Raw genomic sequence first — 23330 nt, 5'->3', positions numbered from 1 at the left:
ATGTCGTATCTTTGATTGCACAATACGCGACAACAACAGATAAACCTAAAGAATTTAATATTGTTAAAGAATAAGCTCTCATTCAGTCATATACTACATTTCGAAACCTTAAAAACCAAAATGGAACAAATACATTCTTAACAACAAAGATAGATCTTGTGAATATAACAATCACATGGAATGAAAGTGGTGAGAAGCTTTCAAATCCTTCTCAGCAAAGATTGGTCGAAATTTGAAACAAAGAAAACTGACCCAAGTATGAATGCAAAAGGAAAAACAAAAAATTTGAAGTTCTAGGAGTCAACATTGCTGCTTGAAAACCCATGATAATGGGAAGGGCCTTTGTATCAAAGCATTAGCAACAGAAATAGATCAAAAAGAAACAGCTTCCCAACTGCATGATACAATCAAGAGATGTTAATCCAACTTGACCGTACCAGATGACAAATCAAAACACAAACGCAAAATTTATTTTTGGAAACTACTTTTGGCGGCAGCATCTCCTTTTTGTGGTTGTAATGCTTTTGGGTCAAGTTGTATACTGCCAACTTTCAAGAACCCAGAAGAGCCAGCTAACCCATTAACTTTAACTGGCACTGAGCCTACTGTAAGAATGTCAAGTTGTTCTCGGCTACCAATGCCAGATTGTTTTGCTGCAACCTGCTTCGGGTTAATGGCGATTGAACCTATCTTTAAGATAGAGGAGATATCTTCTTTAACTGCAATTTTCTCAGCCTGCTCATTCACAGACTTGATGTTTGGGACATCAGAATTGTGGATGTTCTGCTCAGAATTTGAAATGGACATCTGATTTAAGCTATTAGAATCATCCTTGAGCCTTGAATTCTTCTCATACTTGCTGGGTGGTTTGTCAACAACAATATTCAACTTTCGAGGAGGTGCCAATGCTGGTATGAATACTGGACTTTTGAAACTTCTGATTAGGAGCTTGGCTTTCTGATCGTGCATGATCTTTTGACGGTTTTCATAATACATGAAGTCATCAAGCAACGATGTCTTCAAAGTATGATTTTTGAATATTTTCAGCATTTCCAATCCTTTAGAATACATTATCTGCCACGAGCAAGAACATTCAATACGCGATATTCTAAATCAAGTAGAGAAAAAAAAGCCATGACCGATAATAAGCAAAATTTACTAGAGACAAACAACAACTAGTTTAATCCAACATTAAAACCAAAAGGTAAACTGATCAACAGTTCACTTGGTTCAAGTAAATAAATTCATGTCGGTAATCATTTATGATGCACTGCTACACCCATGGCAACAACAACCAGATCCTAATATCAACTAAATCCAAAATCAAGATTAAAGTAGGCCTAGTAAACCACCAAACATCTAGTTAAATTCATACAATTGCTTTCTCTTCAAGCATATTAGCTCTGCTAAAACCTTAACCAAACACAAACAGGCAAGCAAACAACCATGTGTTAATTGGTTCAGCCAATCAATTGAATCATTGGAGAACTCGGAAATTGATATAACAGAATAAGACACTCAAGAAATGGAAATAATCATTTTAGCAAACAAATTCAGTGCAAAAACTTTACCTACAACGACTAATTTTAACATATAAATCTCATAAAAGAACTCTTAACAGAATTAACAGTTGGATTTATGGGCTTTAGATAAAAGGAAAATAAAAAAATAATATAATCATGGCGTAACATGATTGATATTGATAATAAACTTGATAGCTGTGTTTTGAAAACTGGTCCAGACGGACCAGTTGAACCGGGAACCAGCCAATTCACCGGTTGGTTTGAGCCCGATAGTACTGCAGTCTGATTTGAATCACAGTTGCTACAACTGATTTCTATTTTTAGATTTTACTAATTTACCTTGTTAATATTTTGGGTTAATTAAGTAAATGGTCCCTGTAAATATTCATAATTTTGTTTTTAGTCCCTATAAAATAAAATCACACTTTTTAATCCCTATAATATTTTCCATCAGCATTTTTATTCCTATAAAAAATTTCCATCAGCATTTTTAGTCCCTGTCAAAAATTTCCATCAACATTTTTGGTCCCTAAAATGCTTAAGGAAAATGTCACAAGGACTAAAAAGTGTGATTTTATTTTGTAGGGACTAAAAACAAAACTTTGAATATTTATAGGGACTAAAAACTTAATTAACCCTAATATTTTTTACGGATTTAGTTCAATGATTGAACCAATTGAACCATGCCCTAGAGGTCTCTACTAGAAAAGTCTAATCTTACGAGATAAAGACATAATATCAAGACATTTATGATGTGTTCTTATATTTCAACAAATAATGAATACCTCTTGTGTATCTCTGCTATTAGTTACTGGCTTGTTTTCATTGTTCTCTAGTATGATGTGCCTAAAATTTGGATTTGGAACATCTTTTATGATATGCCACTTAACAGGAAAGCTTCCACTCCATTTATCTTGCTGCCAAAAGTCCATGTCCTTATTAAAGTCAACAGAGCCAATCATCTCTGCAACTCCACAAAATTGACCGCTAGCATTAACCTGCATAACAAAAACAGGATGAAGAATATTATTAAATCCAGTATGAAAAGCAGACATTAATTAGCTTACAAATAGATATTAGATACACAAAGAAAACATAAAAAAATCTCAGTTAAGACACCGTCAAACTTACAGAAAAAAATAGAAAGATAGGACAGACTCCAGATTTTTCAGCTAATACTTTCTTTGTATCCTCATAAGCATTTCCCAACTTCTTGTTTCCATGAACTGTAGAAGACCACACGTTGTATTTAATGCTTTTGTGCACATCATCCTCACTGTATGATTTTATAACAAAAAACTTTGCATTATCATAGTCAAGAGGGAAATCCTCCTTGTTGTATTGGTCGGTATAAATGATGATGTTGTCTTGCTCGTTACCACCTCCTACCTTGGTCGTATAAGCTTTCACAGATAGTTGATGTTTTGATCTACTAGTCCTAGGGCCTCGATTTTGATCACCCAATACATCAGCACTAACATTTCCATCACTTGATCCTAGTCCTAGGGCCTTTGGCCTAAGCTTAGCAACTGAAGACTGTCCATTAGCATTTGCTGCAAAATCAGAAAATCCACTTCGTGAAGAAGCTACTATCAATTGATTACGATGAGAAATAACATTCCCATTAGAGATAGTATCTACAGGTTGCACTGAAGCATCAATTCTTCTATCCTGCAAAACAGAACAGCATAACCATCAACCACTAATACATTACTGATCTACCTATACACTCCTACAAAAGAAATAGCGTTCACAACATCGTAATAGTAGCAACTAACGTCACTCGTAGTCATAGAACAGCTGACTCTCAATCAGCGACTGAAGTAGTCGGGACAAAATTATATTCAAATGTAATCCAAAAAGGAGGAAAATTATACCTGATGAACAGCAGATGATGCTGCGTTGAGAGACCTGCTTCCAGAAACATTTGCATGTGTCAAATCTTGCTTCCTCCCATTGTTAGCTCTCGGCCCTTCTGATACCATGGCCTCGGAACTTGTTTGATTTGTTGAAAGTTTTAAAGAGTTCCTAGAAAAGTTACCAGAAGCTTCATTGAACTTTTGTTTCAAACCTCTTCCATCACTTCTGCTTACAGAAGCGCTGGCTCCAAACACGGAGTTTGCAGAACTATCAGGAAAATTGTCTAGTTGAACAAGGGGATCATAAGCAGGTGAAGAAGCAGGGTTTTGATAATTGGGGAGGGTGTAATAAGATTGTCCTCCTCCATATGAGCCATCAACTCCTACCATGGCACCAGGTATATACGGATTATATGGATTGTATGGAGACTGTGCATATCCATAGTTGTAATATACATACGGAAAACTTTCATCTTGTCCACCCTGAGATAAAGAAGAAAACACATTAATATCAGCCACAGGCCCAAAACTGGACAGAGAGATACAGTAGTCAGACTCACCGTGTACTGGACATCTGGACCATCTACACCAAAAATCCTATACTGGTCCTCCCATTCACCGGGTGATTCGAATCCTAAATCCACCAAATAATAAATCATTAATATAATATGATGCATAAAATACCAGTTACCACCAAAACCAAAGAACTTGCAAATGCATTTTAAATTTACCTGTACAATAATACCCATAATTGGTGGAAGCAGGGTAATACATGCTCTGATCAACAAATTCAGGGGCTCCTTCATTATTCATTACTCCAGATTGTTCAAAGTTTGGGCTTGTGAACTGTGAATTTATATCAGCCCCTTCAACCTAAACCAAAATGATAAAATTACACACATTATCGACTATCATACAACCTCAATACACACAATCATTATATTAAAAAGAAAATCAAATCATTAAACAACTATTGATATATCAAAGTTCGGAAGTCAAGAAATTACAAAATTTATTATAAATTACCCAGTAAGCATTCTGGTTCCTAGCTTGAGAAACATCATACGTTTCCATATCACAACTGCCACCACTGCAGACAGTCACAAGAATGAAACATATAAGCACACATAACAACTCAAAAAGTACCGTAAAAAATAACATCACATATAAGTCTAAGTTTCAAATAGTTAAAAACAGATAAACTAAACAATAAGTATATAACATACAAAAACACTTGCATGCTAATTCTCAATAAATGAGGAACCAAACGAAGCCCAACAAAGATTACACTATCAAGTCAACTTTACCAATCTTAATACATAAATCTACAAAGCATGGACACAGACACAGGACACTGACATGTCGAACCCAATAATATTTTGAGAAAATAATATAATTCAGGGTAATAACAAACATTACACTAACATATCAACTTTACGAATCTTATTAAGCTTGTTTGGATTGGTTTATTTGGGTTTATCTACTAACATAAGTTTTGTGATACTGTTTGGTAGAAGAACTATTAAAAACAGCTTTATGACAATATTCATAAGCTTTTTTCAACTTATTTTCATAAATTCCCCAATATAACTTATACACAACTTATCCCATATACAAAAACAATTTAATGTCATTTTATCCTTTCCTATAAATACAGCTTAAGCAAGCTTATAACAAGCGCATATTTCGATACGCACTTGCGCTATAAGCTGTAGATAAGTTGTTTTATCCAAACAGGTCGTAAATCTATGAAGCGCAGACAAAGACACAACGACATTGATAATAAAAATCTTACCTCAAAATCTTAACAATTGAAAAACGAATTCGACAAAAAAAAACAAAAAATAAATTAAACTATCAACCTCAAGCACAATCAAGGGTTCCACAACGATAAAAAAAAACATTATTGGATTTCTAACGACAACGAAAAAGAAAAAAGTGAAGCATTACGAAAGCAAGAATTAACAGCGCGTATAAGAAAATAGAATTTGAGCGGAAAACAGAAATACGAAAAAGAGTGGATTACCTGAAAAGAAGAAGAAAATGAAAAAGTAGAATCAATTCATAATTTTCGAATTGGAAAATGAAAATTGAGAGTGTTTGTACAGCATTTTGCGAAATGCGAATTATGAAACCCTAACCATAACCGAATTTGTGAATGAAGAAGCTTTTGAGAAACGAGAGAGAGAGAGAGAGAGAGAGAGAAGAGAGAGATTCTGGGTGGCACTATATAAGAAGATACGAAGCGTTTTGGTGTTTCGTACTCTCTCAGTTTTGTATATTTACGGAAATAACCCTGTGTTGATCATTTTGGGTGCTTGTTGAACACGATTGGGGATTGAGTTTTGGTGACAGGTTGTCAGTGAATAGTGAGAGATTGGTGGGAGAATAGCGTTGCCACGCAGAGTCGCAGAGATGAAATGTAAGATTTTCCCCCGCTTTTCTTAATTGCGTTTTTCGGATATTTATTACTTACTGTTTTACCTCTCTTTCGCGGTCCAATTTGAATCATTTTCACATTATTTTTTTTATCGTATTTTATTAATGAAAAAAAAAATGTCTCAAAATTTGATCTATCTTTTTTTTTTTGAAGGACAAAATTTGATCTATCTATTATTAAATTAGGAAAATTAAAGGATCACCAAAATAATGTGATTTAGCGATGAATGTTGATTGGAAGGTTGGGTAGTTCAGCTGGTTTAAGTTAAGACATAAGGAGTTTGAGGTATTGGATTAAACCTAAACGAGTAAATAAATACAATATTAATAAGTTGTTAAGTTGTGCATAACATTTTATTATGGTGGTTGGTTATATTTTGTCTTTATAATTAAGTCATATTTTGTACTATTAACTTATTTACAATATTATATTAGTTTACATATGTTTCGTATCAAATAATTAAATAATAATAAATATAATAAGAAGTTATATTAAAAATGGTTGTAGCAACTAAAATTACAAAGAAAATGTTTTATTTTCCATTTGTTAAAAATGAGCTAAAATTACATCATACAATATCAATTATTAATGTCAAAATCATGAATATTTATACAGTATAGTAACCATGTAAAATCAATTATACAGTATCAATTATTAATGTTAAAATCATGAACAAAATGAAGCATAAAAACTACAGTATATCCAGATTCCATTTCCTCATCCTGCCTAAGAATTCAAATGGAGATAATTATACCTTTAAATTGTTCTCAGTAGGAAGCATAAAAATCACAGTATGAAGCGTTCAAATAGAGATAATTATACCTTTTAAAAATTACAGTATGAAGCATAAAAATCACATGAACTCTCCTATTGCAATTGTTCTCAATTATTGATAATTATACCTTTCAAATCTCAATCAAGATTCAAGACCTAAATAATTTTCCACCATTTAAACATATAAAAAAAGAAGGAAAAAGAGAGATTACGTAAATAGAGATGACCTAGATATGCTTATAACCACTGTTGGTGTGGATGGAATGGAATCAAGGGCGATGGAATTGCTTATAACGACTACTGTCTACTGATGTGATCAACTCAGGGGCAATGGAATGAAAAGAAAGATGGTGATGGAAAGGGAAGAAATAACGATGGAATGAAAAGGGCAGAACGATGAAATGAAAAGAAGCAGTTTTTTTGCATAATATTTTTTAGAAAAATAAAAATAAAAAATTGGGCTTGGGCTGGTGTAGCACTTGCCACACTGGGCCCAGGCCAGGTCCGCCCCTACATATGTCTTATATATAACAAATTGTATATAATTTTAACTATAGGTAAACTCATACGAATTCTCGAGTCAAGTTTAGGAGTCGAGTTTACCAAGTAAAACGAGTTGAAGTAACGTGTAAAAATTGACATAAATAGTTAGGCCTTCAACACACGCATGTTATGAGTCGAGCTTAAATCTGGAAAAAAAATTAAAATTATATGTATACGTATAAGTTGTGAATGTCCGATGTCTCAATCTAAATTCTTTTATTGTTATAATAAAGTATTCCCTCCGGTCTTTATTATAAGCAAAATTTTACTTCTTAGATACATTAATTATTCAATGCATCTAAAAAGTGAAATTTTGCTTATAATAGTGACCGGATGGAGTATATGTATATGTTGTTTTAAAAAAAATTAAAGTTTATATACAAATTATGAGTGTGCACAGTTGAAACAACCACTACTAATGTTTTTTTTTGTCAAATAAGTGGCTAGAAATTTACTTTTATGGAGAATAAATAGTGTCTGGAATTCGAATCTCGACCCCTGTATACATATTATGCAATGTTTAAATCGACGGAATTAAACTCATGGAGACTACTAGTTTTTCTTTAAACAGCAAGTACAAAATTTTATTGTTAATAAAAGGAATAGTTACAAGTGATACTAAATTCATATGGTGAATCAAAGTATAAATAGTAATCCTTCCACCTAATAATTTGTTCAACTCTATCGTCTTAGCTTAAATTAAAAGGAAATGTATATTGTCTCTGTGAACATAGATCAATTGCAGGGATAATGCATTGTTATATGTAGGGGCCGTAGTTTGAACAACAGACTCCCACTTATTGTAACATAATTTTCATGCTTAATTTTTAAAGCCAATGAAACTCAATCCCTGAACCAGAGAAGGCTCACAATTAAGATGAATTCTTTTTTCTTTTTTAAAATAAGTTAAGAGGAATTATAATTGAGAGAGATCTTATACTTAATAGGCATCATTTAAAGAATGTACACACTTAGGCTTTGTTTGCGAGATTGGAGGGGAAGAGATAGAATGGTTTTGAAAAAAAAAAGGAAGAAGCAAGTAGAAGAAATAGAGGACATTGGGAGGGGAGGGTTTTGGGGGTTAATTTTTCTTCATAATACAAAATCCTCCTTCATTGAGGAACTAAAAAATTGTATTGGATGAGGGTTTTGAGGAGTGTTGGAATGTTTATATGAATTCTTCAAATTTAATCTATATTATTATAATATTCTTAATATTAAAAATATATGAATCATAAGCATTAGTTTAGCATTCTCTAAAAAAAATACTTTTTTAAAAAAATGTGAATTTTTTTTTTTAATCTTCCTCTATATTTTTCACCCCAAAGTCTTATATTTCCCTCCCCTCCAAACTCTCAGTGAGTTCGTTTTGAATGCTTGTGTATACTTTAACCTACTTCCACTTCTCTTTTCATATATGTTATCTCATTGCATTCTTTTAATCTTTTGCATCGTGCAAAAACTACCATACTTGGAAAATCCCACTATGAGAATCAAAACCACTTGGGAAACTTTAGAAAATGCACCTAAAAGAATGACCCCACTTAGGAAATTTTTGTTGAGAATGAATGCTCAGCTCATGAGGAAGGTGCATAAGGAAGTAAAGAGAAAGTGGATACTTAGTCCTCAATGTTAAGGGGATTCTTGGAAACACTTGGTGCAAAAAGATAGATGGTATGTGCCTCGCTTTTGCATTAATATCTTTCTTCCCACTCCAATAATCTGTGTTTATCAAGACAAGATACATCTTATATTTGTTCTCACGTAAAGAAATACACCTTCAATGTAAAACTGTAACCCATTTTACAAAAGTTTTACACTGACATTCGATGAAAAACATCATATTGGTTCCATGACATAAAATTATAATGGTCACAATAAATGATAGTGCAAAATTATTTACACCAAGAACAATTTGATCTGAGTTTAATGACTATATGCTATTAGTGTAAGTAAATGTTATTGACAACTACAAGGCATTGCAATTACAAGTACGAATTTCTCAAAAACAAAACATTACAAGTACGAAGAAAATCGCTCTTTCCCTTAACATGACAACTACAAGGCAAAATATCTTTGTTTTCGTTCTTTCATAAAATATCTACCTAACGAAATAATAAGTGCATTTTGATCAATTTCAATTTCACTCCATTTTCTTTTATTACACTATTCAATAAATATAAAAATATACTTGAGAATACTGTGCTAACAAGAAATCAATAGACAAAAGAGAACAAAAAAATACCACCAAAGTCAGGTGACTTGAGTTCTAGTCTATTACAATAAATGATAATAGAATCTATTACATCTGTTTTTCCGAACTCCACAGAAACTAATAATACAGCCAAACCAATGCCTTCCAATTCACAAATTAATGGGAATTAACTACGCCGTTACCCCCCAACCCACAAAAAATACAAATTAAAACAACTCTCACTAAACATTCAGCAATGCTGCAGTATATCATATTAGACTGTTCGATCAAATTTCTTACGCTCCGCAACTTCGAATCGATCTTTTGCTATCAGGTAATCAGTGTAAGGCCAATATGGAACAAAATGTGAGAGGTTAACATAGCCACCACTGCCAAAGTGAACTTTCAAAATTTGATTAGAACAGCTGCTTCAAATATCAGAAGCAGGTTGATGACTAACATCCACTACAGCCTCTGGGTTAGTTTGGCCTGTGCCCCCAACAACAGGTAGCTGTTCCACATGTTCAGTTCCCGTAACAGAATTCCCTTGGGTGTTGGCAGGTATAGGGAACATTTTAGGATCGGAAGCTCCTGCTTCAGGTGGCACGACGTCATTAGTATCAGAAAATTTCGACTTAACACGCCTAGTTTTCTTGGGGCTGCGGCTTCGGCTATAACTGCGACCACGGCTACGACTGCGTGGACTACGACTACGGCTATAGCTGCGACCTCGAGACCAGCTGCGACTTCTACTCCGACCCCTGCTCCAGCTCCTACTCCTACTTCTACTTCTGCTGCTGCTTCTGTTGATATCCCATGTTCGAACTCTATCAGGGCTACGACTGTAACTTCTGTCTCTACTTCTCTGAACATCTCTTCTGTTGTCAAATCGTCCACGTCCACGCCCTTGTCCACGACCATCCATATTATACCTATCACCTGGACCACCACGGTCACCCCTACCCCAACCGATATTGCCCCCACGTGGAGCATCAAATCCTCTACCTCTGTTACCCCTGCCAGGAAAGAAATCACCCCTCCCTCCACTTCCACCACCTCCATCCCTCATTCCACCGCGACCACCAAAGCCACCATCCCTCATGCCCCCACGACCACCAAAGCCACCACCATCTCTCATACCGCCACGACCACCAAAACCACCACCATCCCTCATACCACCACCGTCCCTCATGCCACCACGACCACCAAAACCACTGTCCCTCATGCCGCCACGACCACCAGTCTCCCAGCGCCCACCGCCGCCACCACCACCACCAGAGTCAAACCGATTCATCCCGCCCCTATCCTTTCCAAAGCTTGGTGGCCCACGTGAAGCAATCTGTCTTAACTCTGGAAGCACGTGCTGGTTAGCACCCTCCAAAACTTTGATTAAATCACCTGCGTGTTTCCAATCCTGCTCAGAGAAAAAGGTATATGCCATTCCAGTAGCACCTGCCCTTCCAGTTCTTCCAATTCGGTGTACATAGTCCTCAACACCATTGGGGAAATCATAGTTGATCACCACCCTATAATGTAAAAAGGTCACAAAATTGTAAGAAAAATGCTTCATATAACGTCCAAACAAAGCCAAGGACACAACACAACTAATAGGATCATCGTAATCTAGACATGCACATGCCATATGAACTGTTCAAATGCCTGCTTCATGAATAAACACCTTACATACAAAGAAACTAACCTTATGTCCTTAATATCAAGACCACGAGCAGCAACATCGGTCGCAACCAAAATTGGAGACTTCCCAGTCCGGAATTGACCTAAAACATAATCTCTCTCACCTTGAGACTTGTCACCGTGAATTGCAGCAGCCCCAAAAGTTCGGCCAATACTACGGGATAGCTGATCACATAACTTCTTTGTGGAACAAAATATTATGATCTTAGAACCCCGTTCCTGGGATCTGAGGATCTGCTCTAGACGCCTTTGTTTCTCCATTTGTGGGACAACTTCAACATACTGCCAGTTTACAAATCATTTTTATGAAGGGAAAGAAGGAATTTAACTCACCAAAAAAACAAAACAAAATTATTATACATGCACCTAGAACAGATGGTTGGCAGCAAATAGAAGTCAGGATACAAGGGTATAGCAAGTACAACACATACACGAAGCAAATACAATCTAGCTAAGCTGGAAAGATGATGTCATGATTATATATCCTAGGAAAGGGCAACTAAAAGAAATCAGATATACCCAATTCCAATTATCAATTTCAACATGCTGCCAGTTTACATATCCCTTTTAAGTGGACCTGAAGTGCAACTTGTCACAGCTTTTTTCTAATATTAAAGAGCTGAAAAAATGTATCTTCGCTAAGAGGTGAGTTTGCCTCCCCCACCAAAAAATAATGAGTGCAACCTTAATCTCGAAGACAGGTTGTTTTCTAGATTTGAACCCACGACCACCAGGTCACTAAAGCAGCAATCTTAATGTTATTCCAAGGGTTGCCCTTTTATTACAATTAGTTGCTTAAATGGAATACAGGACTGTTAAAAATAAATAAATCCACACCCAGTATGATGATGAAGATACAGTCTTTATGAACGTTAAATGTATTTAATGGCCCAATAGAAAATGCCTTTAAATCGAACGATGAAATGAATGGAAAATATAAATTGCAGTAGCAGACACAAACCAAAATCAACTAAAAGTTTCAGTGTTTTACAACTGTCAACAAAATCCAAACTTGGTGGAAAACTACACTTGAAGACATGGATCAAGTGTTGAATTGAATAGAAAATATAAATTGCAGTAGGAGACACGAGCATAAATCAACTAAAAGTTTAAGTGTTTAAAAATTGTCAATAAAATCCAAACTTCGTGAAAAATTAATTTTGAATACATGCTCCATTTTGGAAACGTCAACAAATACCACAAAGTCAAATTGTACTTTGAAAGATTTGAAATGGTATTCCTGTATTTAGATTTCAGATATACATAACACACAATGAGAAATAAAACCTTGAAATCCACATTTAACTCAGTTCAAACCAGAAAATATGGTTTTCATATCATTATTGATCCTGAAAATTCCTATCACCATAGATACAAAACAGAATTGAGTTGCTAAAATTTATTCACGATATATTCATTATTATATATGATACTTCCAGACTTATGAGAAATCAGCAATTAATAGTCACAGAATAAAATACAAATTGGTCACAATGGAAACATTGACATTTCAAAGCATTGACAAAGCAAGATAAAAATAAATAAACTAATTAAATAAAAACATTGGTTTAGTTTCAAAACGAGTGGGCATTAATTGAATACCTGTGTGATAGATTTATTTGCAGCAAGCTCGTCTACATTTCCAATGTTAACTTGAACAGGATTTACAAGAAGATCGCCTGCAATTTTTCTAACTTCTTTTGGCCAGGTTGCAGTATACATGAGAGTTTGTCTACGAGGTGGAATCTCATTCACAATCTTACGGATTTGAGGCTCAAAACCCATATCAAGCATCCGGTCAGCCTCATCAAGCACAAGGAGTGAAACTTGCCCAAAGTCAATTTTTTTCATTTCAAGTATATCATTGAGCCTGCCAGGTGTGGCAACAACAATGTCTGCCCCCCGATCTAACTCTTTTAGCTGAAGGGCTTTAGGCGCTCCACCATACAAGCACTGCAAAGGGAAACAATATCAAGAGGAGCACCAAAAGCCAATATAAATAAACTTAACTCTACACACACAAAAATGATAAAAATGTTCATAACAAACCGTGCAAGATACTCTTGAAGACCGTGCAAATTTGAAGACCTCCTCTTGGATCTGTGTTGCAAGTTCACGTGTTGGAGCCAAAACCAAAACGGTGGGGCCATTCAGAGAATTATTGCGACGCTGCCTAAGAAGAATGAAGGCTGGCATTAAGTAGCCTAGTGTTTTTCCAGAGCCTGTTTTGGCAATTGCCACTATGTCTCTACCTTGTAGGGCAATAGGCCATGTTTGAGCCTGTATTGGTGTTGGATTTGAGAAGCCCGCTGAACACACCTAAAATCAAAGCATATATGACAGGCAATCAGACCACTTAACAGTGCACACATCCATCACCTTTAGATTAAGAAAACACAAGTGCATTCAACGGTTTGAACGACAGACAATTTAGCATACAATGAACAAAAGGACACATAGGTTGTGGTTGCTTACTGAAGCAACTTGAGGCAATAAAAAAAGGCAAAAAAGACATAAGAGGCGGAGCCAATAAGCAACAAATCCCAGGTCTCATACGCTGAAATTTGAATGAAGGGTCATCCACACTTATATAAGATGCCCATGAAAGGCTCCAGCCATCCTTTTCGCAGGCTCCAAAAATCAGGATAGTAGTTGCACGTGTAATTGTGCCAATAGCAGATTAGCAGTGCAGCGTACGACATATGCTCAGCTCTGGAGCAGATATCGCACCTGCGACAAGAGTTTAAAAGTAAAATTTAAGTTAAACAGTGATGAAGAGGAGTGCAAGTGGAAAACCATTACTTTTCTAGAAGCACCAAAGCATCCGATACCATATAACAAGACAGAATAAACTTACCTCTTGCAATATCTCTGGAGGGAACCCGGTAGAATCAAATGTCATGAATGGGGGTGGAATGTTGTCACCCTGTCCAATAAGCGGTAAATACTGAGAACTCATAAAATAAATATATGGAAAGCACAAACCATCTATAACTTATCATATTACATATGCAAAATCTAATCTAAAGCTAAAAAAACTGATGGTTCACTTCTCTCCTTTGGAGCATCTTAATTCTACGCAAATCATAATATCAAGAATGCCTAGTGAGCTGGGAAGGCCTGGCCCATATATTATTTGTATCAAGATATTAAAATAGGTAGCATTCACAACTGCAAAAAGAATAGCACAGACCGATGCTGTAACTTCATGTTGCTGACAGTATAATTCAGCTGCTGAGAGATCAGTAACATCTGAAGAGCCACCATAAGGAGGCCTCGTAAAAGAGTTACTTGAAAGAGCAGAAGGTCCTCCCATTGGAGGAGTGAAAATGTTACTCATAGCATTCCCAGTAATACCACTTCCATTTCCACTAGGGACATTATTTTGAAAAGGGGAATTGCCAATCCTCATATCCTGCAAAGATGTTTTATAGAATCATCAATAAGTAACATATTTCATTAGAATATCAAACAAGCATTATCAGGAGGAATACAATGAAAAATCAACTTAATACATACAAACAATCAGAAAACAGATGAAGCTTTGAAACATGCATTATCAACAAAACAGTGTTGAGGTGATCAAATTGAAAAAACTACTTCTAAGGCACATGAGCACCGTGTGACTAGCTAAAGGAACAATGCTTTAGGAATTCTTTTGGGTGCCTTTCGGTTACTTCAATTTTTTTGAGATTTTTGCCCTAAAAGTGCATAAATTATCTCCAAGCCAATACTCTTGATTTATCGTGTTCAAATGGAAATATAAATGAAGTTTTCAGAAAAGTGCAACATTAACTATAGTTTTCAGACAAATGCATCATTTTGTGGGATGGCGGAGACAATGAGACAATGAGGGTTCCAAATATTAACTTGTTATTTTATTATTTTAAACCGTTGATCACATTTTGATAAATAGATTGAAATAAATTTATTAAAATAAAATGAAAACATCAGTCTAACCATAAAAAACCAACCACGCATAATATATGCAATTCAAAGTTAAAATATATAGAGATTTATAGGTAAAAGTGTCGATCTTTAGAATTAATACATAACATCGCATTAAATCGTCGTTCAATTCATGTAACTAACTTCACCAAGTGGGACGACACTTGGTTTTTGTCGTTTTATAAAAATGGAAAATTGAAGCAATGAATTAAACTTCAAAAGGTATTAAAAGAAAAGGTACCTGCGGATTTCTGGGAATCGGCATTTGGGTCATATCTGGCTGCTGACGACCCATTGGCGGCATCTCTTTATTAGAATTATAATAATAGTCATTTCCACCTCTACCATGTACATTGTCCTCGTGTCCCATCTTTTGTGCAACAGGATGCACATTGGATGGATGACCATGCATCATTCCTGGACTCATCTGGTTCTGAAAGTTAGGACCATGTTGGTAAAATAAATCAGAACCACCCTGCTGTGACTGCATTGTCGGGGTAGGCTGTGGCATTCCGCCTGAAAAGCCCCTAAATTGTTGTGGTTGGCCAGCATTAACACCTGCATTAGGCACCTGACCGGAACTAACTTCAGCAGGAATGTTTTGGTTGTTTTGAACAGGCAAGGCACTTCTTTGCGGATACTGTGACGGCGAGAAACCAACTTGGCTTCCATTTTTAAACTCTGCTTCCTCCATCTTCGGTATCGCAGGTTTAAAATCATGTTGATTTTCAAAAGGCTGGTTATGTATATTATGCTGATTCTGCTGGGGGTTCGGTTGCCCGGATGGGTGCATGTTCGGCTGAATCTGCTGTGAGTTAGGTTGCCGAGGCGAAATCATGTTTTGTTGATATCCCATATAATGCATATTCTGAGGAGTAAATTGCGGCGCTTGCGGTTGCACAAGCTGCGTACTGTGATCTTGAGAATTCCCTTGTCCAAATTGTTGTGGTCGAGGAATCGCCTGCGGAGGCATTTGATGATGCATCTGCTGATATTGCTGCTGTCCTTGATACTGCATCATCGGCTGCCCCTGAGGCTGCATCATCTGCGGTCTACCTTGGTGTAACCCAGGTTGTTGTGCCGGTTGCGGCTGCAGAGGCTGAGCAGCCTGAGAAGACTGCTGCTGAGCCGCCTGCGCCACATGAGGACTCTGCTGCTGCGGCATCCCTTGACCATAATGACCCCCCTGCTGTTGTTGTGAAGGCTGCTGCACTTGCATCATCTGTTGCCCATGCTGTTGTTGCCCCACCCCACCAGCTGTCATCGAATGAGCCACCGGTATAGGTGCCAAGCTCGGCGTAGAAGCCGCAGGAGCTGGCGGATTCACCGGCCCAGGCTTTTCATATTGAGTAACATTAGTTTCAGGATTCCAGTAATACAACAAACCAGTACTTCCATCAATCAAACCTTTCCACGGCGTCGGTAACGTAGGATCATCAGGTGCATATCTAGGACCAGCTGCCTCTGTTGTTGTCATATTCAAACACTGTATATCTCTATCTATCAATCTCTACAATCATAAAACATAACAATATTCTGAATCCTGATCTTAACCCAGATTAATAAAAATACAAATAAAAACTAAAATCACTAACACTAAACAAATTTATCATTCTTCGAGAAAAAAGAATAATTACAAAATAAAAGCGAAATCGTGAATTAAAGAACCATAGAAAAGAAAAAGATTAAAAATACCTTAGGTTTTGTGAGAATCTAGAAGGTAGTGTTCATGATTCGCGTGAAAGATTGAAAGTGAAGAGTGGGAACCAGAACAGAGGCAGCGTTTGGTTTCTTGAAAGAATGAATTGTTTTGGTTTAAATTAGGGTTGAAGAATAGTAGTAGAAGAAGGGGAATAGAATAGAGAGATGGAGTATGTCGGCCGTTGGATTGGGAAATTATGATCGACTTTTCGATGGTTGTGATCGTTGGTTGCGTGTTTATGCGGTGTTCGCTACTTATTATTCGACCCTTGGATTTTATTTTGCCAAGGAATATCTCAATTTAAAATAAAAAAACAATATATCTATTTTATAGCTATATCTATTCTATAACTAAATGTATTTACTCGTATTAATGAAAAATATTAGTTTCTTCTTTTTTCTTATGTAAATCTCTTCTAAGGTTTCTCCATCCTCTTCCTTGGAGTCATCAACTTTTTGTGAGTCTGTTTTCCAATCGTTTTGATATGTACTTTAAAACTGGTTGTTATTATGTTTGATTTGTTTCATCCTAGTTTTTGCATCCTACCTTTCTCAAGATGAGAAATGTAAGATGATAGAGTAGTAAGCAGTCATATCATGTTTTCACTGTTATCATCACTCTTGTGTACATGGTAGTGAACTGATGTCTCGCCAGAATGTCATTGTTGTCTGCAGTCATATCCTTCATCTTGAAGGTTTTTGTACCATGTCTCCTAAATGCAGCATCCATGTTAATCAATTTTCTACTACTCATGTGGCACGAGTAGGGATGTAAGTGGTTTGGACAAAACCAACGAAATCGAAAGTTCAAACCGAACCAAACCGAAAAAATATCCGACCTTGTTTGGTTCGGTTTGAAACCGATCCGAACCAATCGAAACTGATCTAGTTTGAATTGGTTCATGGTTTTTCATTTCGAGATCCGTGAAACCGATGAACCAATCCGATGATAACCACACTCCTTATTTTACTAATATTATCCTACCTCACACAAACTTATGGTTAGGCCCAAAATTAAACATAAAATACTTTTTAATCCATTCACTTTCTCTCATCTTCATCTCATCTCATCAGTTAGACTCTTTCATTTCTACTAAAAAAGAAACCCTAGTCGTCAACCACACCAAACCCATTGTTCATCGTCACTGGTCACCGTTGAAATCGTTCATCTCTTGGTTAGTTTTATCATGTTTATGCCATTGATTTATACTCATTATATTTCATTGTTTTCCGTGTTCATTTTTGTGAGAATATGAATTTTTTTAATTGTATTTTTAAATAAACCGATCAACCGAACCAATCCAAACCGAACCAAACCGACTAGTTTGGTTCGGTTTCTTTTTTGAAAAACAGTGAAAACCGAACCAATCCAAACCGATGAAGGTTTCATCGGTACATGCATTTTTTTGACTGAAAACCAATCCAAACTGAACTGTTACACCCCTAGGAACGAGCTTGCTGGCCTTCCATGCCTATCCATAGTGCATTTCAGCATGTATGCAATTACGAGGATTTTGTGGATCCCGACTCGCATGTATTGGCATCAGTTTGTTATTTTGGTTGTGATATTGACGACATGAATCCAGAGCCTTTATACACAAGATTTTGTTTCCATTTTGGAGGATGCAAATGTCAAATTTTAGGAACTTGAACACTTTTTGCGCGAATCCGTTTTTTCTTTCCTGCATTATTGGAATACTGGAGTACTTTGTTTCCATATCAGTGTCATACTTGAAAACAACATAGTTATTGGCATTAATAGGTTGTTAATGACTAGTTTTTTTATTAAAGGATTTCCCTTAGGTGCAGTCTGTTTCTCATCCCCAAATTCCATACAACCTCGATTGCACTACATCACAAAAGTACTGCAATTTCATTGTTGTACTTCTCATCATGTCTGCGTCTACCTAAAACATTGTCCATAATGTTAATGCCTAGAGAACACCCTTCAATCCTGAGACACTTGACTAGTGTCTTGTTGTTCGCCTCCTAACCAACAAACATGTCATTCTCCATACATTTAAAACTCGTATGATGTCACTATGGAAACCGAAAAAATCAAGTGGATATCTCCTTAATGGACCCTAATCGTTTCATGTTCCAATTCTTCAATTATGCGAACATGGAACGAATAGTCCAACAAGAACCATGGCTTTTTGACAACTTATGTAACACCCCGTTTTCCCAACGTAAAAATTTCATAATTAAAAATCAGAGTAATTCAACTTTAAACGGAATGCTACACTTCTTAAAAATTCATAAACTGGATAAATAACAATTTATTCTTCAAAATCATTTAACATAAGTAATTCAAAACTTCGCAGCGGAATTAGTTCATTCAACATAAAAGGTCTTTGTCACGCAGGCCTCATCAGAAAATCTCATAAGTCTTAGTTCAATATTTATTTATAAAAGTTCATAAACAATACGTAAGGAATAGAAGTAAAGTCAAGTCTCATCCTGTTACGTATCAGAGCACCTAAACACACATGTGAGGAGTCCACTCACGACGCCTCTAATCTTGATTACCTGCAAGTTACCCATACGAAGAGCAACATTTCCAAGCAGAGGGGTGAAATTTCTCAAACAATAATATAAAGCATATAAATCATGTAAAGTACATTCAACAACTTAAACATCCTATAATTCATTAATCATATCTAGCAACTTAAACTTCCTTAACTAGTATCATTATTCTTCCTACATTAGTCATATACTTCATATTATATCATCATATAAATATCATCACATATCTACAAATATTAGTCATAAGCATTATCATATATCCTTTTAATCATAGCATCTTAATCATAGACATAAACATCATCATATAACATCAAGTACTAATCATAACCATCTCATAACATTATATATCAACCATAAACATAATCATAAACAATCCATCTTAAATATAATCATGAGGAATCATCATTAGTAAATGTATAACATCTTATCATATTCACATATCAGCATATCATAAATCACATAGCATCTTATCATAACAACTTCATATTCAACCATCATAAACAAATCATAATCAACATCATCATCAATACTAAACAACATCATCGTCAAACATGAACAACATCATCGTCAAACATCATCATCAAAATCAAACATCATCATCAAACACGAACAACATCATCGTCAAACATCATCATCATAATCAAACATCATCATCAAACATAAACAACATTCTTAATCAAACTCATCATTCACTTCATATTCAATCTTAAACAACTTCATAGTCGTCTCGACACTTGACTTGACAATGCGACTCAACTTGACGATGCAACTCTTAACAACTTAACTCATCGTAAACTTCTTGATATGCAAATGCATGTGGTATCATTCAGGGCATCAAGCCCCCAACATATATGAGCGTAAATAGGCTCTTCAACAAGTGAGCATAAAGCTGTCGGGCCTCAAGCCCCCAACGTAGTTTGAGCATTAAGCTGCCGGGCCTCAAGCCCCCATCTTTAATGAGTATGCATTGGACTCAATCTTCCTACAACTTGACAACTTAAACAACATCATGAACATCTATGACATCCTAACATCTTGACATCTTGACAACATAACATCTTAACAACTTGATGACTTCATAACGACTCGACGACTTAACAACTCTTATCATCTTAACGTCTTAACATCTTAACATCTTAGCATCTTGACAACATATGGATCACATAAATAATTCATGTTATATCATAATATAACAATATCAAATGATAATAAACAACATCTTAAAACATCAAATTCATCAATCATAAACAACTTCATATAACATCGTATTTAAACATCGACAATAATTCACTAAGTATCTTTGTAAAAACATAATAAATTATCTACAACATATTTTCATATCAAACCAAAGCTACTGGAAAGATATCACAAATATCAACAACTTTCATGTTTACAACAAAGATCAATTCAAAACAGAAACATATGAACAAAACGTAAAAACATGAAACAGAGAATGTTGTCACCGTACAATTTTGCTAAGACCTCCCTGTAGTATTTTCATCATAACTCACAGACCAAACATCATTTTCACGTCAAACCAAAGCCACTAGAAAGCTAACAAAATTATCTAAAACTTTCATGTTTACGCCTAAGACCAATTCTGTACCGATCAATACCAGATTTCATTTAAAATTCGGAAAAGTTGTGCTGAAAGTCCATAAAAATTCACTGTGACCTACGTGCAGTAATTTGACCATAACTCAAGTTCTATAAATTGTTTTGACGTGAGACCAACGGCATTAGAAAGCTAACATCCATACCTACAAATTTCATGTTTACACCTAAGACCAATTCCGCACCGATCAATACCAGTTTTAATATCAAAATTCGAGCAGAATGCAGATTTTCTTCAAGTTTCACCTAATCTCATGGAGCTAACCTCAAAACTGATTCTAATTATTATCCTAATGACTATCTAAGGTTTGTACACAATTTCTACATCAATTCAACAAGTTTTCATCATCTAATCATCAAATATCTCTCAAAACCCTAATTCTCAAATTCTCACAAACTCTCCCTAACTTGTTAGATGTAATCTAATGATTTAACAACTTAATATTAATGCAAGATAGTCTCACCCTCACCTTAGATTAATTCCTGAATCAGCAGCAGTGTTCTTCTTTCCTAAGGTCTTCTCCTCTTCTCTTGACTTTTCTCTTCTCTTCTTTCTTGTTCTCCTTTTTTCCAAAAAGCGGTTTAGGGTAAACTATTTCTAACCTAACCTTCTCTATTTATAATACTAAAACTAGACCATCCACCCGTGCTGCCGCACGGGTCATATTGACGGCAAACAAAACATTCAAATAGATAGAAAATAACGTGCTTTTGGTGCCAAAACAATGTTAATAATAAAAATACAGTTAAAAAGGATTTCGTGTTGGTACATAGCAAAAAATTTCTTTGTAAACAACAATCGAAGTGCTATCCATGCTAACACCATTCTCACCAATCATTAGATCCTTCAGACCATTCCTTGATGTAACTCTGGATATTGCAAGATAATTACATCCTTCGCTCTTACAATGAAAATTTTATAGCAGTCAACTAAACAACATTATAATTATGGACCTTTGACCCTCTTTGTAATACTAAAAAAAAAAAAAAGAACATTGTTTTTTTTTGTTGATCGGCAAATATTATTAAGCAAGGCTAGCACAAGGAGCACTAAACCCGCAAAGGAGGAAAAAGAGTACACTTAAAGAGTTCCTTAAAAAAGACGGCACCTCTCCACCAAACTAAAACTCAATTAAAAAAACCCCTATAATCATATTACAGTACATAACAGGAACTAAAAATTGTACAAAATACAATTAGAAGCATCACCAACAGAACTGCAAAAACACCTAACAACACACCAGAGCCGCACCTGCTAAAACAACCACAACAACAGCATTAAAACAAACACCAAAGGCATGCCTGCTGTCAACCGCGCACCAGTAGCAGCAGCAGGTATGACAGCACCCAGAAAAACAGCCCCCTTATCCGCGTAAAACTTCAAGGCACCACATCGGATTCCACCGCCATTCATAGAACAAACACGGTTGAATTTTCAGCCTCGATAAACTCAAACTCCAGGATAACCTTTTTAATGTCCTCCACCACTTCTTCCACCTTTATACCGCATTACAAATAAGCCAAATAAGCCTCATTCCTCTTTTTAGTTATTTCCTATTTGGTACCATGTCGTCTCAATACCTCCAATGAACAAACAAATTAGCAGGGATAATACAGTTCACATCTAGCCATATTTGAATTTCCGACCAAACATTCCAAGTCTTAGTACAATGCAAGAAGAGATGCTTGGACAACCTGCATTGAATTTTGCGAGCAAGAATAGTAAAACGCAAATAATAATTAAGTCCATTGTTAACCAATGTGAAAAAGCTATACAACGTGCCTTTTGTATAAAATTGCATAGGGATGAACAAACCGTTCTTCTAGAAAATGCAACGGAAGTAGAAGTATGTATTCTCGTTGGATGTATTAACGTGTATGAAGTTTATGCAGACACGGCGTTAAAATATGTGTGTCCTGTCTGTCTGTTTTTGAAATCAAAACACGCCTTCTTTGTATATTCGCCGCATTTTAGCATATTAGATGCAGTTTTAAGCATAATAAAAAGATTGCGGTTATTTTATTAATCAACTAAAATGATTTATAAGTTACTGGAATTTCCAAAATGCGAATAAGTTATTCAAAATGGATTCGAAACGAAACACTGCATTCAATGTGTACAGTCACCGCTGTTTACAAATATTTGTTGTCTGTTATCAAAACTTACCTGAATATTGTACTGAATATACTATACTAAAATTCAAGGTTATATGGATATTTTATGTGCACTGAACGCATACTTTAACTTCCAGGATATGAAATGCAAAGTTAGACAATTATGCTTTGTAATAATAATTATGAGTTAAAGGAAATAAAGGAAATGCTTTTATCTAGAACATAAGAGACAATTGCATAATCACCGCGATTTAGGAGATTAGCTGTAACTAACAAATATGAAGTGACCACATAAAAAATTGTTAACTACAATGTGATCTTCTACGACAGTGCACCTCTAACATCCGCATATAAGTTAATAATATGATATGAATCAATACTCACAACCATGCATTATT

The 23330-nt window shown here is 35.6% G+C and overlaps 2 protein-coding genes across 3 annotated transcripts; both read right to left on the bottom strand.

Annotated features, from left to right (window-relative positions):
* Positions 1–40: 40 nt before the first annotated feature.
* On the bottom strand, positions 41–5612 carry LOC146945153 (YTH domain-containing protein ECT2-like). 2 transcript variants are annotated; one of them, XM_085743523.1, is made up of 9 exons: positions 5409–5612; positions 4409–4472; positions 4114–4255; positions 3943–4016; positions 3401–3865; positions 2655–3194; positions 2309–2521; positions 486–1074; positions 41–394 (listed from the first exon to the last, which is right to left on the bottom strand). In XM_085743523.1, the coding sequence occupies exons 2-9, from the start codon at positions 4454–4456 to the stop codon at positions 348–350; spliced, it is 2118 nt and encodes a 705-aa protein (XP_085599649.1). In that variant the 5' UTR covers positions 4457–4472; positions 5409–5612; the 3' UTR covers positions 41–347. The 2 variants fall into 2 exon arrangements, with proteins under 2 accessions (XP_085599649.1, XP_085599650.1); XM_085743524.1 differs by having other exon boundaries at positions 260–1074.
* A 3769-nt stretch (positions 5613–9381) lies between these two features.
* On the bottom strand, positions 9382–16793 carry LOC146945152 (DEAD-box ATP-dependent RNA helicase 40-like). The gene is made up of 8 exons (XM_085743522.1): positions 16672–16793; positions 15218–16486; positions 14222–14443; positions 13886–13954; positions 13078–13347; positions 12631–12981; positions 11033–11310; positions 9382–10859 (listed from the first exon to the last, which is right to left on the bottom strand). Exons 2-8 carry the CDS (start codon positions 16451–16453, stop codon positions 9764–9766), a joined length of 3522 nt encoding a protein of 1173 aa, XP_085599648.1. The 5' UTR covers positions 16454–16486; positions 16672–16793; the 3' UTR covers positions 9382–9763.
* Between the last annotated feature and the right edge of the window lie 6537 nt (positions 16794–23330).

This window comes from Medicago sativa, chromosome 2, assembly GCF_051527215.1.
Source record: "Medicago sativa cultivar Bolivia chromosome 2, Bolivia_mono, whole genome shotgun sequence".
NCBI lineage: Eukaryota > Viridiplantae > Streptophyta > Magnoliopsida > Fabales > Fabaceae > Medicago > Medicago sativa.
Note: the sequence above shows the minus strand (reverse complement) of the source record. Positions and strands in the feature narration are given on the sequence as shown.

What these genes read in the sequence shown, in the direction of transcription:
- LOC146945152 (XM_085743522.1), bottom strand. Translation starts at nt 16,453, where the DNA reads ATGACAACAACAGAGGCAGCTGGTCCTAGATATGCACCTGATGATCCT. An exon ending in CTCCAGAGATATTGCAAGAG is followed by an intron (nt 13,348 to 13,885) that starts GTAAGTTTATTC and finishes CTTTGATTTTAG; the next exon opens with GTGTGTTCAGCGGGCTTCTC. An exon ending in CAAATAAATCTATCACACAG is followed by an intron (nt 11,311 to 12,630) that starts GTATTCAATTAA and finishes GTAAACTGGCAG; the next exon opens with TATGTTGAAGTTGTCCCACA.
- LOC146945153 (XM_085743523.1), bottom strand. Translation starts at nt 4,456, where the DNA reads ATGGAAACGTATGATGTTTCTCAAGCTAGGAACCAGAATGCTTACTGG. An exon ending in GGAACCAGAATGCTTACTGG is followed by an intron (nt 4,256 to 4,408) that starts GTAATTTATAAT and finishes ATTTTGGTTTAG; the next exon opens with GTTGAAGGGGCTGATATAAA. An exon ending in TTATGGGTATTATTGTACAG is followed by an intron (nt 4,017 to 4,113) that starts GTAAATTTAAAA and finishes TGGTGGATTTAG; the next exon opens with GATTCGAATCACCCGGTGAA.